Genomic DNA, 23346 nt, shown 5'->3' on the forward strand with positions numbered 1-23346 from the left:
GTTCATCCTGACCTAGCACCCAGGGTCCACATCTGTCCATTGGTCACTGAGAAGGTATTAAAGTCTTCTCCTTGGTGCTTGAGGTGCTATATTCCACTGTGTTTTCAGGTTTGCCTGTTAGCACTCAAAATGGATGTTCATCCCCCCAGAAAACAGTAGAAGCCTGTTTTTTTCATCTTTTGTATCCTGCTGTAGAGCCCAGAAGAATGCTTTGCCCAAAGGAGGTGTACCACAAATACTTGTGAGAGGATCTCATGAGCAATTCATGGTTAGCAAAGTTATTCTTAATTCAATTTTTTTTAAGCATAAATGATGCTAGGTTTTCATTGGAACCGTGGCCTTACAGGATCTTAAAGCACTCACTTGCCATCTTCTCACAGGGTGAGTATTTACCCTCCATTTTTCCAAAGTAGAAATGGAAAAGGACCTTTGGTCCTACCTGCCCTAGACACATAACTATTTTTACTTCATATTATTTACCCCTAACAAGGGAAAATAGTCTGCCCTTCTGTGTAAGAGTTTTTTGAAATTGTATCCTAGAAAAAACTCGGTGTCAGAGACATTTTTGGCATCTTGGAGAAATAGGATAAGGATAGGAAAAGGAGGGACTTCTTGGCATTCATACTACCAGCATGGGGCTGACTGCTCTTTTCTTAGAGCACACCTTTTTAAAAATCAGAGCATAGGAATTATGCAGAACAGTGGCTCTCACTGTGGCATATTCATACATGAGTCTAACACACCTAACCACTTCTGTACCCCCGATACACTGCAGCTGTGTCTGCCATGCGCCTTAGAGAGCGGCCAGCCACCCGTCAGGTTTCGCCTATACATGACCCTTTAGTTTTCTGTACAGTAGTCTAGCACTTTCTTCAGGTGGACTTCTCTGGAAGTTTCATTGGGACAAGAACTCTATCCACCCGGCTCCTAGTCTCCTCTCGGAATCTAGTGAAATCATCAGCAGAGCTGGCCATGAAGCCACTTGTTGAAGGAAGGACTCCTCCTCTAATTGCACTCTTGAACTGTAGCTGTTTGTCTGGGCGCCATTTCTCCTGGCTTCAAGAGAGCGGATCACTTTTCCACTTAGTTCTTTGTGCGTCTCTGTGACAGGGATTTCATGTAGTCTGTTGTGCTGGTATGTTTCCATGCCAGGAATGACGTGTCTCCACAACCAGACCAGGATATTCTGGTTCTCATCTTTCAGACACTTCTGCAATGAAATTTCTTGGTGAAGGAAAGACCTTAGCCAGGTCTACGATCTAGAGTAGTATTTGTATGTCAGTGGGACGGCACCAGCACTGGACTCTGGATTAAAGCAACTTCTAACCACTCTGTTCCGTCCCTCTCCTACCTACTCACACCTGCAGCCTGGGAAAGAGTGTCAGTGACCAGACCTGCAAGCCTATCCTTGCAACATTGACTTGAATTTAGCTCTCTCTCTCTCTCTCTCTCTCTCTCTCTCTCTCTCTCTCTCTCTCTCGAGCTGGGAATTGAACCCAGGGCTTTGTGCATGCTAGGCAAGCACTACCACTGAGCTGCATGCCCAGCATTTTGCTCTCATTTGAAGCACAGTATCAGTTGATGAACCATTTCTTTCCTGTCCTGACAAACTCCCTCGCAGCTAAAATGGAAATCCAGTGAGAATTTCAGAGATCAACCGGTTTTCTTGGGTCCTGGTCATCTCTCCTTCCTCGTCCAACCCATCCACCTGACAACCCTGGCTTCCCGGGAGGAGCTCTGCAGTCACAGGATAACAGCCTCTCTCTTGTTTAGTAGCTGCAGCAAACGTCTAAGAAATCACTGGGATTTACCTAAGCAGACCGAGGTTGCCTTTGGTTGCCTTTTATTTACGTGGATTGTGATCTCTTAATTGGAGATGGTGCCTCTCCCAGGGCTCGCTGTTTATCCAAATCAGTATCTGTTAGTTGGTGAGACGTGGTCCGGATGATAAGCTGGCTCTGGAGCTCCTCCCGTGATTGCTTCCACAGCTGCTGCCGCTTCCTCACCTCCCCATCTCCCAGGAGGCACCCACGGGCTGCTCCGAGGCCCTGCAGCTTTTTCTGCTTTTAAACTTTTCCCCCAGCTGCTCTAAGTACTCTGATGAGTTCATGCGTCTTGGTACTAATAACTCCTAAATTTAACCTCCCCTGACTTCTCTCCTCTTTCATTTGTAACATCCCCTGTACATTGTCTCCTGCCTCAGTGCAGTGATGGAGGTGCTGCCTTCCGGGCACCTTCTCTCCTCCTCCACCTTGGCCATTCCTGCTCCCTCCCCATCTCAGCAGGTCTCCCAGGTCTCCAGTACCCCTCAAACTTCAATGCCACACTGGGCCTCAGGGAACCCTGTTCAAATGCAGATTCTGACTCTGTAGGGCGAGGCTTGGGGTTCTGCACATTTAACAAGCTCTCAGGCCCTGCTGCTGCTGCTGGTCCAGAGACCACCCAGGGAACAGTATGGATCTGATATTCTTTTCTCACTTCCCTCACACCTGAGGTATCACTACATCTTATTTTTCATCCTGTCAAATTCCAAACGGATTGTCTTTCTTGAGGGTCATTGTTCTGGAGCCTGTAGAGAGTTTTTTTTGCCCTGATAACTGCGGCCATTCACCCCACCCTCAGATTGTACCCCCACTTACCCCGAAACCCCTTGGCCTTCAGCTTGGCTCTACTGGGTTCTTAAAATTAGCAAACTTTTCCCAGAATACAATGTCCCCTTTTGTCAATGAAGATATCTATTTAATTTCTTTTTCTGATTTGTTCCCAGAAGACTTCTAACGCATCCCCAGACCCTCCCTTTCCAAAACAAAAAGGTAGGTAGAACCCGAGGCCGTGAGGACCCAGGTCAATATTCACACCCAGCCTTGCTTTCCTCCCAACCGCCATATTGCATGCATTGTTCTGTATGATTTCTAACTTTCTCGATTTTAATTTATTCTTTCCGAGTTTTAAGTGTTTCATCGTAGTGGCTTGGATTTTTTCCAATCCCATGATTATCTCTCTATTAAAACCTTAATACAAAAAGAAAGAAAAAAAAAAAAAAGCCAGACTGCTCATTACTTTGATTTGTAGCAAAGAGAGAATGGAACATTACTGCTAGAGTGTTTCGAGAAACCATATTTACATTTGCATCAGCTCAATTTAGGTGCCTGATTAGGCTGCGTGTGATGATGAAGGTGCACTTACCAGTCAAAAGGAAGTGGCGTGGCCGGAGTAAGGAGCAGGAGACTAGAGTCAGAAGCCCTGAGTGCTATTTCTGGCTGTGACTGGCTAGTCTCTGACCTTGAACAACTCTGTCTCACTGCCTTAGACCCTAATAGCCCCTATCTGCCTTGTAGCCCTGCTGTGAGGTTCCTCAAGCATTTATTGTAGTGGGGGCTAGGGAGGGGGCAGTTGGGGTCACAAATGGAACTGGAGACAGGATCTCTACTTGAGAGCTCTTACACTAACCAATTAGGAGATGGTGTCTGAGCAGTGGGCTGATGGCTCAGCTCTTGGTCTGATGGGGCCAGAGGACATGTGAGAGGCTGATGAAGATCAATGGAGTCATAGAGCTGCTGGGTGAGATGCCCAAGCCCGTCCTGTTCTTTAGGAGATCCGATGGTCTCCTCTTAAGAGCACCACTTTGAGCTTGTGCACTTCATCCCTGGGACCAACCAGGGCGCCAACAGAGACCAGTCTCTAAGCAATCCTGACGTTAGGAGCAGGAGTGTGACTCATGGCAGCTCTAATATGTGCAGGAAACCATCTTGCTTCCTCCACCAGATCTTGCAGCCAGTAAGAGCATACCCCAGAGAGGAGTCAATCGTTTTGCAGTTGAATTCCTCTCCCAGTGAAGAGCCAGATTGAGGGGTAAGGGTTAATGTGCTTCAAAAAGGCAAACAAGAGAACAGTTCTCCTAATATAGATGGTCAGTAGACAGTGCAGCAAAGACAGCACCCCTGGCTCCCACTGCATTCCCATGCTTGCATAGTCTAGTATTTATTGAGGACCATCTAATAATAAGTAATATTTACTAAGCACCGTTTTAAGCGCCTCACATCAATTAGCTCATTTAATTACCCCATCCATCCATTAGATGGGCACTATTATTGTCCTCACTTTACAAGTAAGGAAAATGGGAAACAAGGAAATTAGGTAATTGTGCTCCAGACAGAACCCGAGTCCCTTGGCTCTAGATTCTTCACCCTGAAGCCCCTTCGCCGACTGGAATACAAACATGTACAGGAGAACACGACACTCTCTAGGGGCCACGGTCAGAGAGGCTGGAGAAAGTCTAGAATGACTAGTCACCTCCTCAAAGCCAGAGCTCACCCAGATTTCCAGCTGAGAAGGTGGAACTGGGGGTTCAATATGAGAACCTTGCCGTACAGTGGGTGAAGGGCCTCTGTCCTGTGTGTGAGAGTTTCAAGTGATTCCGCACCAAGGATTCCAGCCCCACAGGGAGGTCTCACTCTTTTCTACCCGAGTCCAGCCCCGTTGTCGTACAGAAGGCACATGGGGATATCATCTGATTGCCAGGTGCCAAAAGAATGAAATGAAATACTAATTCAGCCTGAGACCCGATATCTGTTCAAAGAGCACTATTGGTATTCTCTGTAAGCTTCTTGATTCCCTCTGCCCTTTTGGAAAGTAGGAGAATGGTTGGGGGATGACTCAATATATATTTTGCCAGTTTTCTGTGCCCTGTTTGAGTTAGTGTAAGCAAGGTCCCAACTTTGCCAGAGGCAATTGGCCCTAAAGACCAAGGGGAAGGGGGTAAGAGAATTCCCAGTGGAAAAACACAGACAGTGCTACGAGTGCTTATGGGACTGCCATTTTGCTTAACAACCAAAGGCAAAACTCCCAGAATGCTCCTGGAGCACTGGTGTGTGACCATCCTCTTTCACTCCACCAGGGTCACAAATCAGAATCCTGCATCCCTGTCAGAATGACTGGTTACTGTTTCCCCAAGTACAGGTTCATGTGCAATAACTGACCCCAGAGAAACAGAATGGCACAGCGTAAGAGCTTGTCACATTAAATGATCAGAAAACCATTACCAACTGATAGAATGGTTGATGGTGCAGAAGTGATTACGGACACTCCCCACAGGCCTGCTCCCAGCGGCCGCCCAGCTGTTAACTGGCTGACAGGCTGCCCAGACATGGGACCCGGGGCTTAGTGACAAAAAAACAACAACAACAAAAAACCTACTGAGAGGAGAAGGAGGCTGATGGTTCCTTCCCTGAGTTCCCGAAGCCCTCTGGAGCGGGCAGGGGTGTTAAGATCCTCAGCCTGACTTCACTTCCAATACACTTTTAAAAATTATTTTTGTGACAACAATGTTTTTGTGAGATTTGGGATCCACCAAATATTCCAAGGTGCATTGAATTTTATTTCACTAGACAGGAAGAATTTTCTGCTTAGCACATTCTAGAGTAGATTTTCTGATCCCAGCCCCCTGCCCAGTGAGATGGAAAAATAAATTCTTTGATAAGGGATGGATCACTCTGAATTTGCCTTATCAGCAGACTGTGGGGGCACACGTCTAGATTCTTAGACGTTTACTGAAGGTGGGGTTCTCACTTGCTCCGTAGCTCTTCTCATCTGCTTCCACCTGAGCAGGTGTGAACAGTCCCAGGCTGAGCTGGCCTCTCCCGTCCTCAGTGGTTAGATGTGAATTTATGCTGCAGGTTTTGGAGCATGACAAGGACCAGAGTCACTGAAGCAGGAATCGTGAACCACAATCCCTTCCTGGACCAGACTGGAGCCCTGCACCGTGTGAAGGAGAGGTGGGCAGGCCACGCCTGAGCTCAAGACTTTATTTCCATATACCTCTGGACCCACGAGGTACCAAACCCTCAAATATCCGTGTCTGCCTCTTTGTCTCCGTCAAGTGTGGAAATTATGAAACAGGCCAGTGCCCTGCATAAACAGCTGCTCTCTTACACTTTGGGGATCTTCAGTGCTGAATACTCCTAGAACTTATTTCTGAGGCCCTGTCCTAACCTAAATAGGTTGCCTGGTTACTGCAGATGTTAAAATAACTCCCAGAAACAGAAAACTGTCTCTACTTTAAGAACTCAAATTCTGAAGTCTGACTAGTTGGGGGCTGATCCTGTTCCACTATTGACTTGCTGTGTGCTCTTCAGCAAGTGGCACAACTTTTCTGGGCCTAAATTTCCTCATGTTTAGAAAAGGGAAAATAATTGTTCTTCTAACAAAGCGTTGTTGGAAGGATTCAGTGGGGTGATTTACATAAGCCATGCAAAGTTCGAAGAGACTCCAAACATTAGTCTGCTCACAGGATTGAAAATGCACATGCTCAAATGTTAACAATAGCCAACTCCAGATGCTAAAAGAATGGGTGGTTTTGGGTTTTTGTCTCTTTGTGCTTTTTCATGTTTTCTCCACTCCCCCCCACTTTTTTTTTTTTTGCATGAGCAACTAATTTATAATTAAAAAATAAATATCTTTGAACAAAGAAAGTTCAGTGAAGCTCCCAGGGTTATGTGACAATCTCTCTTCTGCAGACAAGGTGAGGAGGGAAAGGAGCATGGCAGAGGGGCAGGTGGGCAGAGAGGTCACGGGGAGTTTGCAATCAGGGATTCACCTGTGGGGGCCCTGGGCCCTGCAGGGCCACCCAGGGGGAGAACTTGAAGGAGCATTCTACTTCGGAGGCCCTGGCCCAGCAGCCCGGAGTAGATACCTGGCTTATCCCACATCAGATGGCCCAGCAGGACTCAGTGTTGACTTTCAGCTTCAAGGCTCCTGGAGATGGGACTAAGCAGCCAGGAAGGTCCAACCCATCTCCATGCACAGGCTACTGGGCCTTGGGGGCTGATGAGGGCGGGGCAGGTCTGCCCCTGACCCCACAGAGCTCTGCAGAGCTCCAAGGCCAGAGCCTGAGCGTCCCTTCCTTCATTTGCATGTCTAAGTAATTACGACTCATAAAAGTATCTAACCCATTAGTTAAAACCCGGGCCCCAGCGTTTGACTCTGACCTCCTACGGCAGCCCAGGCCACATGCTGACTCCATGCCGCCTGATTTGTCCTCAATTTATAAGCAGCACAACCTATAAATAGAAACCCTTTTGCTAAGTTCCCCAGGAGGCATCGGCAGGCTCTCCAGCTTGTATGTGTTTTTGTCTTTCTGTTTTAAAAACCAACATGGTGGCTTCTTTTCCTTCCCGGTGTCCTCCAGCTGTCACCTCTAGTTCAGTTGGAGGGCATTCTGGCTGCTGTCACCGTCGGGCCAGCACACTGGGCAACCTGCCTGGTTGTGTTCTGAGGGAGGGAGGCCCCATCTTGGTCCGGGAGGTCCCACTCACCTGTAGATCCTGTACCTGGTGGTGAATCCCTGCCGGTAGCGCTCCATGAAGTCGGCATACTCTTGGGCGCGGTGGAAGGGGCCCCGGTCTGTGAGCAGCCAGTCCAGGGGCGGCTGGCCAGCTGAGGCAGCATGCTGCTCTGGGACCACAGCGGCCACCGTGGCCGAGACGGCCAGCACCCAGCCTGGCAGGCCCAGTGCCAGCAGCGCTGCCCATGGGGCCACCGGCCAAAGCCCTCTAAACCGAGTGCCCCACTGCCACCTCATGCTTCTCCGGGGCGGTTGGTTTCTTCATTCTCTTGCCACGCTCTCCCACTCTGCCGCTCTTCCAGGGCTCTGGAACTAGAAAGGCAAAGGGACATGTCAGGTGGGCACCTGGTGCTACCCTGGGGGCCTGCGTTCAACACAGTTGTTCAGGGCCCATATGGAAATCCTTTACCCTAGTGACACCCAGCCTGGAGCCAAGCACTCCAGGTACATCATCTTACTTAATTCTTCAAAAAGTCCCTGAGGAAACACTATTGTCATTATTTTAGACATGAGAAAACAAGGCTGAGAGTGTCGAAGGCAGTTGCTCAAGTCCACTCATGCACAAAGTGATAAAACCAGAACTCGAACTCGGGGTCTGGCTTGTAACCTTGATGTCATATTGCTTCCATGCTTCCTCCTTTGACTCACCCCAACACCATCTGTTTCTGTCTTTTCAAAAGCATTCAACAGGTTCCCATAGCTGCCTCACAGACTGCAAGTAGCAACCTGTTTTTCCAATGGAGACTGGGAGGGCAGAAAGGTAGTCAAGTCTGATTGTTGCTGTGAAGCTGGGTGACCTTGAGCCAACCACTCTCCTGTCTGGGGTTCATGTAGCCTCTAGAAAATAAAGAGGTTGGCTCCAGAATATCTAAGCTCTCTTCCAGGGTGGGACTTCCATCTGTTCTTTTGTTGAAGGCTAAGCGGGATGGAGTTTGAATGGGATAAAAGACTGCCATACTGCCATCTTTGGACCAGGTCCACACCTGCCAGGGTATCCCTGGGGCTCCCTCTCTCACGTGCAGCTGAGAGTTACAAAGGCCAGAGCCACATCTCACTCTTGTCCCCTTCTGACTAGCCCCTTAGAGCACAGAGCAGCCCCAGACCCCCTCCATGAAGCAATGAATGAGGGCATGCCCTGGCTTCTCTGAGTTGGAGGAAGACACCAGGAAAGAGGAAGATTCTGGGCTTGGTAGTTCCTGGCTGCATCGTCACTCACCACAGGCCTGATTTCCAGGGCTACACATTGTCTAAGGACAACTAGTCACCTTTATCAACCTCGAGGCAGGTGCAGGCACCATTCAGTACTGTGGAACTGCCTGGAATTGTAATCACCCTTCGATCTTTAATTTCCAGCACATGTTGTCACAGTGCTGTCCACGTCTCCTCGCCAGCATCATTTCAGTGTGTGCCAGAATGACTTCCAGCACCCAGTACCTGTCATTCATGGCTGGAGGACCCTCTCTGGCTGCCAAAGCCCAGGCTTCCTCGGGATAAGGCAAGGGGGGTAAATTTCCTGGCACTTCCAGACAGGGCAGGCAAAGTGGGCTTGACCACCTGATCCATGCCCCTTTCCAAGTTCCCCAGGGTTCCCAGGATCAAAGGGAACCTTGAAGGTTCAGACACTGGATCCAGGTCTGAATCCTGGAACTCCCAGCACAAGGTTGGCCTGAATCTGAACATTTGTACAGGACACTTTCAAGAGTCCCTGCTCATAAGGATGGAGGGACAGGAGCACGAGGGCTGGACATTCAGAAAGTACCCTCCCCTCCAGCAGGGAGGAGGTAAGCACCTACTGCATGGTGGGTTGTTCTTAGAAGTCACTTTCGCTCTCACTGTAAGATTTTTTATGTAGGCCTTGTTATTATTATTGTAAGTTCACATTTCCCTGGGACTCAAAGGGGGGGATCTACGGAAAACAGGAGTAGAATATAAACCTGGATGGAGCTCCCTGTTCAGACCTTGCCAAAAAGTACTCTACTGCTTTTGGAGCTAGAACAGGCAGCAAGAGAGACCCCCGCTTAATGAACTGGCTGAGAAAGGGCTGAAAAATAAGAACGATGACAGATCTTAAACCAGGATAAAAATTCTAATAATTAAAATAGGCTCACAAATTGGACAAGCAGGCCAATGAAATAGCACAGCTCAGAGAGAAGCTTTATATATAAAGAATTTAGTATACAAGGGAGAAAAAAAATGCACCACAGACTAATTGGGTAGGGATGGAATATTTTATCCATATATTGGGAACTTAGTTCCACTTGGATTAAAAATTAAATATAAAAAATAAAATCATAGAAGGAAAATCCCCAAGTGTGTTTTTTTAATAAGCATGCATTACCAGGAAAAAAGAAAAAGTGATTCAAAACTAAAAGGAGGAATCATCCTTGCATATGGAGGGAGTAGGCATCTTTTATATGGATGAAATCTGATGAGGATGCCCAAAGTATTTCTCATTTAATCTTTCACATATTCATCTACTGAAGACCCATAAATTAAGAATTCTTAAGTTCCAGGCACTCTGCTAAGTTTGGACAATATAAAAGCAAGGGCTTGTTATGTTACCTAAAACTCTATTATTAGTGATTAATTTCTCGTATAACAAACACATTGCTCTGTCTTTTAAAGGCATTATGATGGACAGTCGGGAGGAGGGCTCATTTGGGAGGCTACGGCTATTTGAAACAGGAGGCCAAAGCAGTACACACAGGAAAGTGGGAATGCAGACATGGGCGGCAGGACGTATGGAAAGCAGGGTCTCAGAGTGGCCCCTCAAGAATCCCACATCCTATGGTGCATGCCTCATACGACCCACTCCTGCCGAGTGTGAGTGGGGCCTGTGAGAAAGATGAGATATCACTGCTGTGATCAGGTTAATAATCAGAACAGCTTTGAGTTACCATGTGATGCTTGCCAAATGCATCGAAAAAAGTCCAGGAAGATTAGAGTTTAGATGGTGGTGATGGCATCCAGGACAAAGACTTATGGATGACTTTGAGCAATATTCTGGGTAGGCTTGGCTGAAACAGGTGATTCTTTAGAAGACAGTGAAATGTCAAAGAGTCAAGTTCAAACTGGCCTGCAAGAGAACAAAAGCCATGCTGTGTCCTGCCTGTGTCTGACACAGCAAGGAATTGCAGGTGGCCTCCGGGAGCCGAGAGCTATCTAGCTATCTCCGTCCAATAGCTAGCAAGAATATGAGGAGCTCAGTCATATAATTGCAAGGAAAGAAATTCTGCCAACAACAACGTGTGCTTAGAAGAGGACCCTGAGCCGACAATGAGAAGCCCTTCCCTGGCAAACATCTCAATTCCATTCTGGCAAGATCCTAAACAAAGGACTCAACTAAGAATCTAGCTCTGATCCACCGAAACTACAAGATAATAAACTTGCAATTAATTGTTTTATGCTATTAAACATAGCATATTTGTTGTTTGTGGTAATTCATTGTACAGCAATAGAAAAATAATGCAGACATATACAAGATAACTACACCTTCTCCCATTAGGGCTTAAGGCCTGGCCCTGGAGGATTCTTGCTCCTTGAAGAAAATGAGCCGTTATTCTCTGTATGAGAAAAAGCTTGTATGGTAGATTCTTGAGCAGAGTGATATTGATCCTCTCCCCAACTGGGCCCCCACACCACACCCTCCCTTCATAGCTTACGGACCCTTCAAATTTGGAGGTCGCCTCTTTGTTCTTGGCATTTCATCTCACAAAGAGTTGGCCCTTACATGCATCTGATGCCTCAATTCCATGCACTATGTCAGGGGGCACTGTGGGCCAGGGACGGCTTATGGCCACACCTAGTCAGTTAACCTCAGGGTGCACTGGCCTCCCAGGCTCCAAGTGAGATGGAAGCCATCACCTCGCCCATCAGGGGAGGGCTCCTGGAGACAGGTGAGAGCACTCGTGTGAATCTTGGGAAGAAGGGAGCTATATTAAGTGCGCTTCTTGTCATTCTTTGTTTGTAATTATGCTTTTTCAGAGCTCACAATGCGCTGGAACCTGCCTGGTTATAGGAATATCAGCTTCAGAATCAAATGGTTTTGATTGCTGGGCCAAGTCTGCTGAGCGCAGCAGGAACGTCTGAATTCAGTGCTCGCGGCTCCCCTCCTGAACCTGGCCCTAGAATCACACGCTTTCCGCTTCATTGGTTTTCCTCAGGATCTGAAGACATTTTGACTAAAAAAAAAAAAAAAAAATCTCTTTTTCAGGAAGAGAAGTGTTAAACAGGTTTCAAAACTTTCTTAATAAAATTTCTAGAATGTGTTCCCTCACCTTTAAAAAAAGACAAAATAATTGCTGTGTTGACAGTTGTATAAAAATCAGGCTTTTGAAGGAGAACAGCTTTTGGCCATTTCCTGTTTATTCTGTAAAATAATGTCACTAAATTTCGGACCGGCAACCTGTCAAACAAAGTTGAACTGTCTCTTTCTCAGGACGTCTGGTGGCACACTAACGTGCACAGGATGAAACAGTTAGCACCTCCCACGTCAGGCTTCCATTGCCCTCCTGGTCCTGGGGCCTGCAGGGCAGGAAGGCCCCACGTCCCATGTTAGTACATTAACATGCGGACTTCCGAAAACCAAATGATTTCCTTTACTTTCACTGTCCTTGAGGCCGTGTTCCACCTAGGCAAAATAATAAACTGGCTTCACACCAAAGATACGAGTGAGACGAGCGTGGGTTTTCCTTGGCTGAGTGCATTAGCTCAAATCTGCTCTTTAAGCCATGAATTAAGTGGGTCACAGTTTTGTCAATAGAGAAAATCACGTACAGACCAGGTCACGTGGGCAACAAGCAGTGCGGTCTTCAACATGGTAGCGCTTTAGCCAGGCTCACACTGTCACCCGGCTGAGATTTTAGGGGTTCTATTGGGCCCCGGCCCCCACCATGGCTGGCCATCTCCTCTCACACTCGGTGTGTCAAAAGAAGGAGCAATTAGGATGCGGGCCTGAGCTGCCTATGCGCTCACTCTTGGCAAATAAAGTGGAAACAGAGGCTTCCTCAGTGAAAATCACCCCAGGGCTGGGGCTTGGCTCAGAGAGAAACCACTTGCCTGGCCTGGGTGAAGTTCCATCCCAGCAACACACACACACACACACACACACACACACACACACAGAAAACTTCTACAGAAGAGGGGCTGTACCTATGGGTGTGACAGTATTATTGTAATTAATTTAATTGCTAATGTTGCTTATTACTAACAAACACCAGTATAAGTCATTGAATGTCTGTGTGGCAGTGACAGCTTATTAAACAGATTATAAAATTATCCCCTGAAGAGGTGAGAACACTGAGGCTGGGATGTGGATGGTGAAGTGCGTGTGGTCACTTGTCTCAGTGGCAGAGCCAGGTCCACCCACCCCTGGCTGCAGCAGTTACACGACTTACAGCTATAAACACGGTGGCCCTGGCACTCACAAGCTGGTCCCCTTCAGCCAGGCACTGTCCTTCGGGAGCCTCCTTTCAGCATCAGTAAGTTGATCTATGGGATGAGCTGATCCCCAGGATCCACAGGATCATGCAAATACAAGGGCCCACACTTAAGGCGAGAGGACTCAGATTCCAGTCGTCTTTGGAAGGAAGCTCGGTGTTTCAGAAAGAGAGGGAAGCCTGAGAGAAGTGAAGTATAAAGCAGAAATTTCTGCCCGCTGGAGCAGTGGCATTTCATAAAGTGATTAGGCAGTGACATTAAATAAGTTTTCAAGCCATTTAAGTGGTTAATTGGCCAACTCTATTGAGGAGATGTTTTCTTGAATAAATCTGAGGAGGGTCAGTGTTTTAAAAAAATCATGGGAGTGTTATTTGTTCTTGTCATCCATAATATCCTAATGCGAATACCCTTTCTTCCTAGAAAGAGGGAGGGTAGACAGGAGAAATAGAAATGACAGGATATTCTTAAGGTCAGAGTGGATGCAGGGATGCTATCTGCTTGGACCAATGATTGCCTCCGGCCCTTTGTTGGAAATGCCTCGACAGAGACTCACCAGGGCCCTTAGCTCCGGCAGTGAGATCCATAATCTCCCCCGCCATGTGAACCCAGGCAGGTGTGACATGTCTATTGGTACTGTCATCCCCAGCCTCCGTGACATGACCTTCAGCTTCACCCCCAGGCCTGGCGTGGGACCAGTAAGCTACATTTGGCGGACTACCCAACGCTCGTCAGGAAATGACGAGAACCTGGGGAGGATCTAGATATCCTCACTGCATAGAATCAGGTCAACAATATTAATGATTATTTATGCAAAGGAAAGAGCTAATCGTAATTGCTATTTTCTAAAAGTTCTTACATTAATTTGAGACCTTTTGGAGGGAAGGCTGAGAGAGGGTGAAGGGGCTCTCTGGAGGCCACTCCAAAGAAGGCAAAAGTGAAATGCAGGCGTTCTAATGTGTAGACCTGGAACTCGGCTCTTTATCCTTGTTCACCTCTGTCCGTCAAACAATCAGTTATTCAAATGTCCATGCACAGTGACGGGTGTAACTCCGGTGAGCTGGACAGACCCAGCCCTGGCCTCATGGGCAGGAACAAAGCACAGGACTTCAAGTCCTGTGACAAGCTTTAAAATCACACCCACAGCGCTCACATACACAGGGTTCTCTGGTGACTACAACTTGTAGTCTCTTCCCCCACAGGGCCCATATTCATAGGTCTCTGGGTGTGACACCAGCCCCTTACTTGTCAAGGACAGGGTCCTCTGTCAGTGGCAAAGCCTTCCCCCTTGCAGCTGGTGTCCTTGGCACTTTCCTTGTCCAGACAAGCTAACTGACAGGTTGGCCCAGGGCCTTGTGCGCCATCAAGCCAGGGCCAGGGTGTGTGGACCAGGGAGGCCCTTTTGCCCTGTGGCCTCCCTTGAGGAAGACTGTGCTGCTGATCAAATAGAACCTCAAAATGAAAAGTGGCATATTTTGAAGCTTTTAAAACCTCATCTCCATGCAGATCAGAACCATGTCCTCAACGCCCTTTCTTCCCCCATCCTTATGCAATCCCCGGAGCTCCTGTGGCCCTGGGAACCGATCTGCCCTCCTCCTCCGGGCACTGGAACCTCCCCATCTGCTGTTCCAAAGTGGAGTGGTGGCGGGGACAGATGCTAAAAAAGGACAAACAATCATGGTGCTGCTTCAAAGGGTTGTGGGGATTTTGAAAGTTAATGTTTATAAAGGCCTAGACAGTGCCAGGCCATGGTGAGCGCCGGGTGATGGCTCACGATTCCTTTTTCTGTTGTTCCAACACAGGTCATTGGAGTAGAAAGCAGGATGCAGGCACCACCTCACCCCATCTGGGGTTTTTGGTTGGTTGATTGTTGTTGCTGTTTACAGAGGAGGCCTGGAGCTTAGGAGGTGAAGTCTACCACAAGCCGCATCCCCTGACTGTGGACATCCCCACTGACCCTTATGAGGGACTTCACTGCTGCCCCTGGATTATCTTCCACAGTTAATGATGGCAGCGGTGGGCTCAGATAGGGTGCTTTGCCTTCATCCTGTGGTCCCTTGATCCCCCAAATGTCTGGCTCTGAGCCCTGCCATATGCCCTCTCTGCCTATCCTCTTTGTACCTGTATCTATCCCTCCCATCTTTCAGATTGATTTTCTCCAAGACCTTCCAAAGATAGACTGTGCATTACGACGTGGTTACCTTGACTTTCTACAGTCTTCAGCCCCCTGATCAATGTCTACCTGGTCACATCATGGAACTGGAGATCACCAGGCCAGTGAGATTCTCAGTAACCATGAGTGTGTGTGTGTGTGTGTGTGTGTGTGTGTGTGTGTAGAGTGGGCAGCAAGAGGAAGTAGGGAAGGAAGGAAATGACTGATCTTGGGTTGGGGCATATTTTTACATTTGGGAATTTTTTTTTTAAAGCCCACAGGAGATTTTGGTACCATTCCCAGTTGAGGGCCAGCGATGGAATCCCTTCCCACTGTAGAGTAGATGAGAAAACTTATGGCTAGAGAAGTGCAAGTCTCTTGACCCTGAGCCTTGAGCTTATTCTGTCTTTGTTTCACAGATATCGGTGGTAAATGGAAATTTTGAAATCCGGAAGTCCCAGAGCGAGATTCTAGTCACCTCCAGTTATGTTTAGATGTTAGTTATTCTCTTCCAGGCATGGATCAAACACTTTGCCTACATAACTCATTTAATGCTCATGAAACTGTGAAGTTGATGTTGTTACCACTGGTCTTCCACTTAAGGTTGATTTCATTTCTCATTTTTTAAAATTTTATGATGGTTTAAAAGCTATATTCATTCAGTGAAAGTTGAACTTTCATTCAGGTGGGGGTTTGGTGGTGATGGTGGTGGTTGGTATTGTTTTTTGTTTGCAGTACTGGGGATTGAATCCAGGCCCTTGGGCACACCAGGAAAGTGTTCTATCACTTCTTTAAATTTGAATTTTGATCTTGTCCTTCCTAGTGACAGTGTGAATAACCCGTGTTCTAGAGTTCACTGTGTTGCTAACTTTGATCTTTAGTAGATCAAGGTTAGCTGTCTTAACATTTTCAATATTATATTTCTGATATATATAACCCCAATCAAAAATTGAGTAGCATCTGTAGTGTATTCCTTTTACAGAGAAGAAAATGCAGGAACAGAGAAGCCAGTCATGTCCACAACCTCCCAATAAAGTCCTAGTACTGTCCAAAAGATCCAAAGACCCCAAAGCCACAGATTTTCACAAGGGAGCTGCAGGCACATGGGGTAATCCTAGATTCCTTTAGTTCACTCATTTTGAAAATTTCAGTGCATGGAGAAAAAATTTCAAATTTCAGAATACAAAGCAGATTTTTCTAAAATTGCTTTCCTGGCTTGGTAAGGAGGCTTAAGCCCTGGCTCTGAGGAAGTTGTATGGCTCCTGCTTAGGAGGTCTGTCAGGGTGGCTTGGAGAAAGCAGTGACCGTTCATGTGTACTCTTTCAAAACCTCAAGATCAGGCAGAATCCTTAACCTGGGTCTGGTGGACAACCCACAGCTTCTGGCTGCCTGTGTGTCCCTGAGTTACAGTGTTTGTCCCTCTTCCCTGACTAAGCCTGTGCCCAGGTGCCCCATCCCTCACCTTTCCAGCCTCAGTGTGTCCAGCCAAGGAGTAAAGGACTTATACTTCTGTGGGCTCCTGTCCTCCCACAGCCACTTCTGGTGCAGGGAGACACATGTCCAAGAACTACCTGCCCTTTGCCCAATTCCAGTTGCCTGCGACCTAGAGTTTCTCTTCCTGTATTCTGGATAACAGGTGGGACTTCCCGTTTCCAAGATTGCCTGAATCATGCCATTGGTCCTGCCTTGGGCATGCCTGGCCACCCTTCCTGGGTCCAGCTATTGAAGATAGCTTAGTTGTCCCCTCACATCCTTGGAGGACAGCAGGTTCCATATTCCAGAAAGGAGTCCTTCTCTGTCCTTGATTCCTCCCACCAGCCTGGCTTCCATTGCTGAAGCCCAGCCCACTTTCCAGTAGAGCCTCAGCATACACAGAGAGCGGTTTAAGGCCAGCGAAGCCAGAATAAACCCAAGCCAACCACGTAGAGGTGGCTCATCACCGTGCAGGCTGCAGAGGAGACCTGGGGCTGACAAGCAGCTCTCCACGCTGACTTGCAGTCCCCGATGTTTCTCTTGCTATTGGTTTTCTGCCAGGCCTATCATTCAATCTGATCTTTTAGCCCAGGTTCTACCCTACTGGGGCCTTGGTACCAACCAGAATGTAACACGATCATGCCCTGAGCGATGCCAAACACAGAGCTCTCAAGATGTTACAGATGCAGATGTGACCAGCAAACACATTGTTTCCGGGACCCTGTTTGTAAATATATGAGCTGCCCGACAGCTTGCAGAATTAAATATAGGTGCTACATCACAAACTCAGACTCAAATAGACTACATGCTGCTCAATGAATGTCAATAAGTACACTGAGAATCATCATCCCTTGCATAATGTAGTCTAAGAACCCCATTCCTAAGGGCCTGCCTTCCTTCCTTCCATCTTTTTTCTCTTTCTTCCTCTTTTATTTCCTTCCCTCCCTCCCTTCCTTCCTTCCTCCTTTCTTATTTTCCTTTTTTTTGACGAAGGTGATCCCACTTCCCACCCTTACTGGTACTGGTGGGCAGCTGGGGGGATGTGGGGTGGGTGAGGAGACAAAGGGGGTGCAGTCAGTAAGGCTGCTGCAATGTGGGAGCATGAGTGGTGGCAGGAGCCAGCTGGAGGAGTCCCCAGGAAGACTAGGCCATGATGGTCAGCTTTTTAGGACTGCTGGCCTCAAGGCGCCATTTCTGCAAGAACAGTGGGACCACCCATTGGTGATTTTCGGAGACCCAATGATGTGAAGCAGGCCCGTCCATTATTTAGGGTCCTCTCTTCAGTGCTCCAGCCAAGTGGCTCTCCTTCCTTTAGATTGATTTTCACAGACAACAGGATTTATATATTAGCAACCTATTAAATTAACCATGGCAAGTTACCAGAAGCTGGTATTCATACACTAAAATCGGCACCCTGGAAGGCTTTACCGGGAACTCTCACGGAGTCTCCAGGGAGAAGATGGGTCAGCTGTGCCATCTTGGGGGTTGACACAAAGCCTCCACTGTGCTGCTCAGATCCCAGATATCCCCACCCTGGGGGCTGGTGCTTTGCTTTCAAGATGACTTCGTGCTGTCCAGAGGGTAAAGGTTTAACTTGTGTTGACCATTTTATGCCATTACTATATTCCTGCTGATTTTATTTGTTATTTGTGCTCCTCCTCAATGCTTTAACACCAAATGCTTTTTCCAAAAGTAAGACCACAGACCAAGATAGACAGCAGTGATTTGGGCACTGCCTGGTGGTCTTTTCCAGTGGAAAGACCACAGTAATTCTAAAGAAGCCTGACTTGGTCCTGGCTCAGACTGCTACTGATTTCCTAAACTCTTTCTGATGAATGAAATGCTTTGTAAAATGTAGTAATAATTTCCCCTCTTCCTTGCTTTTAGGAAAGTTAATAAATGTCTACTCATTCATCCAATTCATGTTTGTTAAGCAAAAAAAAAAAAAAAAACATTGCATTTAGCTAGAATGCTAGAATGTCAAATGAAAGAAGGGCAAGGTGGAAGAAAAGCTGAAAGATAATGCTTGGATTTCTTTGAAAGACCGTTTTGTGAAAACCATTATAATTCTCTCATGGCAAGCTCTATGACCCAAAGTCAGCAGGACTCATATACCTCCACAACTCAGTGGTAACTGAGGCTCAACAAAGTGACTTCTGAATCAGAACTAAGATTAAATTGTCTTCAACCTAATTTAGAATTGTATCTGTAGATTTCAGACAAATCTAAAAGTAACTGATTGAGAATTCTAAAAATTAGATCAAATATCTCAAATATATCTTCTACATATACATATATCTACATATAAATATATCTTCTACATATTCTATCAAATATATCTTCTACAGATTGAGAAATAGATGAAACAATGGATGGATGAATAGATAAGTAAAAATTGTACTCGTGTGTCCATGCACTAAATGTGATATGATATTCTGGATTGTATTCTGGAACAGACATGGCTATTGGTAGAAAAATTGATAAAATCAATTAAATCAAATATTCCATTTCTCGAATCTATTGAATAACAAAACATTTACTTAAGACAAAACCAACCACTTACTCCAGTGGTCCTCAACTAGGGGAAGAGGAAGGGTGCTTTCCCCCTCAGGAAATCTTTGGCAATGTCTAGAGTCATTTTTTGGTTGTAAAAAATTGGTATGTTTGTGCAACATGTAGTGGGTTAAGGCAAGGCACATTTCTGAATAATCTATAATGCACTGGACAGCACCCCCACAATAAATAATTTCCTGACCCCAATTATCAGTAGTGCTGAGGTTGAGAAATGCTGACTTATGCCTACAAATTCCAATGAACCTGGACTTGTAAGGTATCTCTTAAAAAAAAAAAAAAAGTAAGAACAACTTTTTAGAGAAGTTTTTCAGGCATGCATACCATGGTAGCAAAGACCCAGAATTTCAACTCCACATACCCTTCTTCTGGGTTTCTAGTTTCAGGATTAATAACTTGAAAGGACTTTGATTACATTAAAACCACTGGAAGAATGCTATTTGTTGAGTGCTTATACTAGGAATTGTGCTAAGCGCTTCACTTTCAACAAGGTAGGTATTATTAATGCAGGAGGAATTATTATCGGGAGAGCGCAATTCTAAGAGATGAAGAAACTCGTGCAACTAGCTTACTTCCTTTCATCTTTCTTTCCATACTAATTCAGCCTATAGGCAGGCCTGTTGAGGATGGCAACCAAGTAAGGGCCTGGATCCATGTGAGGTGGGCAGTTGAGTCAGGCAGTGGAGTTAGGAAACTGATCATATATGGAGGATTTAGCCAATAAATGCATAGATTGAGGATAACAGGAACCAAGTGTGCCCTGATTAAAGAAGTGGGTTATAAATATGGAAAGAACAAAAACAAAAATGAGCTCTGCATGAACTCAAGGTTCTAAATATAGATAGAAAAATAGCTGGGGAAATGGATGGATGGGTAGATAGATGGATGGACAGAAAGATAAGTAAAAATTGTGTCTGTGTATCCAGGTACTAAACGCAATATGGTATTCTGGATTGGATTGTGGAAATGACATGGATATTGGCAGAAAAACTAGTGAAATCAGAATATGGTTTATAGTTTAGTTAATCATATTAAGGTTGATTTCTTAGTTTCAACAAATGCACCGTAATTGTGTGAGATATTAACATTAAGGGAAGCTGAGTGAAGGGTACTATTGGTAACTTGTCTGTAAATCTAAAAGTATTCCAAAATAAAATATTTATTCAGAATTAAAACCAATGCATGCATACATATGCATATACACATGTTTTCTAGTATTTGTGGTCACCCATACATAGTCTTTCCATTGAGTGGCCCTCGCCTGGCTTCAAGGTCTTGGTTTCTAAGTGCTGTTCTCCAGTAAAAGGAAATAGGGATCCTAAGAGACATGGATGACTGTAGAACTGTGGTAGTTAAAGTATAATATGATGCTGCAACATCTTTTTATGACAGAAACACTGGTGTGTTGGTAAAATTTTAACAACCAGGTCTGTGGAGAAAAGGCTCTGATAGTAACATTTGCCAATTTCTAAGATGTAAATATTCTTATCATGCTTGATTCCAAGCTACCAACTTGTGCAGATGGCTCACAAATTTTACAGTGGGCTCTTATGAAACAGCACTTGCACATCAGTGCATAACAAAGCGAACACCCAAGGACAGTGGCTACATGTCAAAAGGCCACAGAGTCATCTTTAGCGGCTTCTCTCATGAACTCTAGGACAAAAATAAGGGCTTATATTCCACTAAATTAAAATAAATGAATCAATGAGACCACACTTTATATCTGTTTATCTATCTGATTGTGTATATGAAGTGAGGAGGAAGAAGGAGGAGGAGGGAGGAAGAGGGAGGGGGAGGGAGGGGGAGGAGGGTGGAGGAAGAGGGAGGAGGAGGGAGAAAGAGGGAGGAGGAGGGAGGGGGAGGGAAGGAGAAGGAGGGGAGGAGCGGGAGAAGAGGGGAAGAAGAAGAAGAAAGGGGGGATGTGGGGAAGGAGAGGAGGAAAACCACTTCCTTCAATAAAATGCCAATGAATATATGTAGGAAAAAACGATGGACTTGGAAAACCATCACTTAATCATCACAGTGATAATCCATCCAGGCAAGAAACAGAAATCAGTGTCAAAACCGGAAAGGGGGAGTTGATAAAGAATGAGGTATTTCATCATCTCCAAACCTCTCCTTCACAATACTTACAGCCAAGGTCTTCCTCAAGTGGTCAACATTAACATCACCAGGAACAAGACAAAGAAAATCCCTCTGCCATCTGACAGGATCCAGTGGGCCACAGGATTCCCTGCTGTTCCCTGCCCACAACCCACAACTGGGATCTCAGCATGAGGAAATAGCAGACAAATCCAAACTGAGCATCCTACAAAATAATGAGCCTTCAAACTTCAAAAATATTAAGGTTATCAAAGGGATATTAGGTTATCAAAGGGATATTAGGTTATCAAAGGGATGGAGGGACTAATTCCTCCAGAAGGACAGAGTGTACGATTCTGGATTAGATCTATTTTTTTAAGAACATTCTTGGATCAATTTTTAAAACTGGAATGGGTCTCTGGGTAAAGGGCACATGAAAGGGCTTTCTACTCTTGCATAACTTCTCTGTAAGAGTTAAAATATTACAAAGTACAAAAGGGAAAAGGAAAAAAGAAGAAAGTTATAGTTGGTTATAGAGAAATGAGGTCAACATTGAAACTCTTAAGTTGTTCTAACATCCATACCTGTGCTGGGGCCCAGTCCACAGTTTTATCTATCTATCTATCTATCTATCTATCTATCTATCTATCTATCTACCTACCTACCTATCCATCCATCCATCCATCCATCCATCCATCTATCTATCTATCATCTATCTATCATCTATCTATCATCTATCTATCTATCTATCTATCTATCTATCTATCCATCCATCCATCTATCATCTATCATCTATCTATCTATCTATCTATCTATCTATCTATCTATCTATCTATCCACCCATCCATCTATCTATCATCTATCTATCTATCTATCTATCTATCTATCTATCTATCTATCATCTATCCATCCATCTATCTATCAGCACTGGGGACTGCAGCCAGGGGTGCTTTACCACTGAGCTATACCCCTAGCATTTTTAATTTTTATTTTGAAACAGAGTCTGGCTAAGTTTCCCAAACTGACTTCAAACTTGTGATCTGCCTGCCCCAGCCTCCCGAGTTGGTGAGTTTATAGGCATGGGCCAGTGTGACCCACCCACAGTTCAAAATTATGTTTTCTCTTCAAATAAATGAGGGATGTCTAAGATGTCGTTGTAAGAGAGGCTCTTCAGCATTCCGAGCTTAGTAGGCATCACTAGGTGTACACAGGGCTATCCAGTAGACATTAAATACAAACTACATAATAGCTACATTAAAAGGACCAAAAAAAAGATGCACTCAATTTTAGTATTTTATTACATCTGATCAATGCAAGATACTGTCATTTGAACACATAATTAAAATAAGAAAAACATTACTGAGATTTTTTTCACAATGAGCCTGAGATCTGGCATATATTTTATACTCACAGCACATCTTGATTTAGACACTAATTTTCCATCAGAAATGCTTCATTCTCTATTTAGACTTCAAAAATATTTAGAGTTAAAAAATAGATCTCATACCTGAGTTATTCCAAAATTAGTTGAAAATGTCCTCCATCTAAAATTAGTTTCTTAGTCTCAAGAGCAACATATGCAAGGTAAGCAATGCTCAGTAGCCACTTGTGACTAGCGGCCAGGGTGACGGGGTGGGGGTGGGGGGCACAGTCTGGACCTGTGACTGCAGACTCCTTATCCACCCCTATATTTTTATTCCTGTGCATATGACCCGTTCCTGTACCTGGATATAGTATGCACTTAGCTTTCTCAGGGGCTGCAAGTCCACTCTTTCCATCTTGCTGCCTTAAACATAAAGGTTTTGAAGGACTCCTGGTTCTACACAGTGAAGAGATCGGAGGTGCCTGGCTCTGGATTTCCACTTTTAAATACTAGGTTACCCCTTCATTATGGCTCTCTCCTCCAGAACTTAGAGGAATAAAAGTGAAAATACACAGCAGAATGGTACCCCAAGGGAAGGCTTTTTAAGACTGAAAAGCACTCAACAAAGGTCAGTTGTTCTGGTTAGTTTATTATTAGAAACCAGAACCAGAGGACAGAGGACAGAGCCATCACCACTTACTCAAAGCCACGACTTTGCTCTTTTGACTTTTGTCCCATGATAGTTACAATGGGATGGACCACCCCTTCCATCAGCCCTCCACACACCTCACTGCACAACCAGCCACGTCTGCACACTCTGAGTTCCCCTGAGAGAAAAGCATCACAAATGAATGGTAGTTATAATCATCGCCAAATGCTGCCGTTACGGATACGTTTTATTTTCTTTGTGATGATTTTATATAT

General features: G+C 45.5%; 1 protein-coding gene across 1 annotated transcript in view; it reads right to left on the reverse strand.

The window, feature by feature from the left end:
- Positions 1–23346, reverse strand: part of BRINP2 (BMP/retinoic acid inducible neural specific 2) — a gene marked incomplete at its 3' end in the record, with an annotated part of 94757 nt that overhangs the window by 35814 nt on the left and 35597 nt on the right. The window contains exon 2 of the mRNA XM_081300322.1: positions 7314–7654. Within this exon, the coding sequence (XP_081156448.1) occupies positions 7314–7579 (266 nt within the window). The 5' untranslated portion in view covers positions 7580–7654. The remainder of the gene's footprint in view (positions 1–7313; positions 7655–23346) is intronic.

Source organism: Spermophilus citellus (assembly GCF_964194105.1).
Source record: "Spermophilus citellus genome assembly, chromosome: 6".
Lineage (NCBI taxonomy): Eukaryota > Metazoa > Chordata > Mammalia > Rodentia > Sciuridae > Spermophilus > Spermophilus citellus.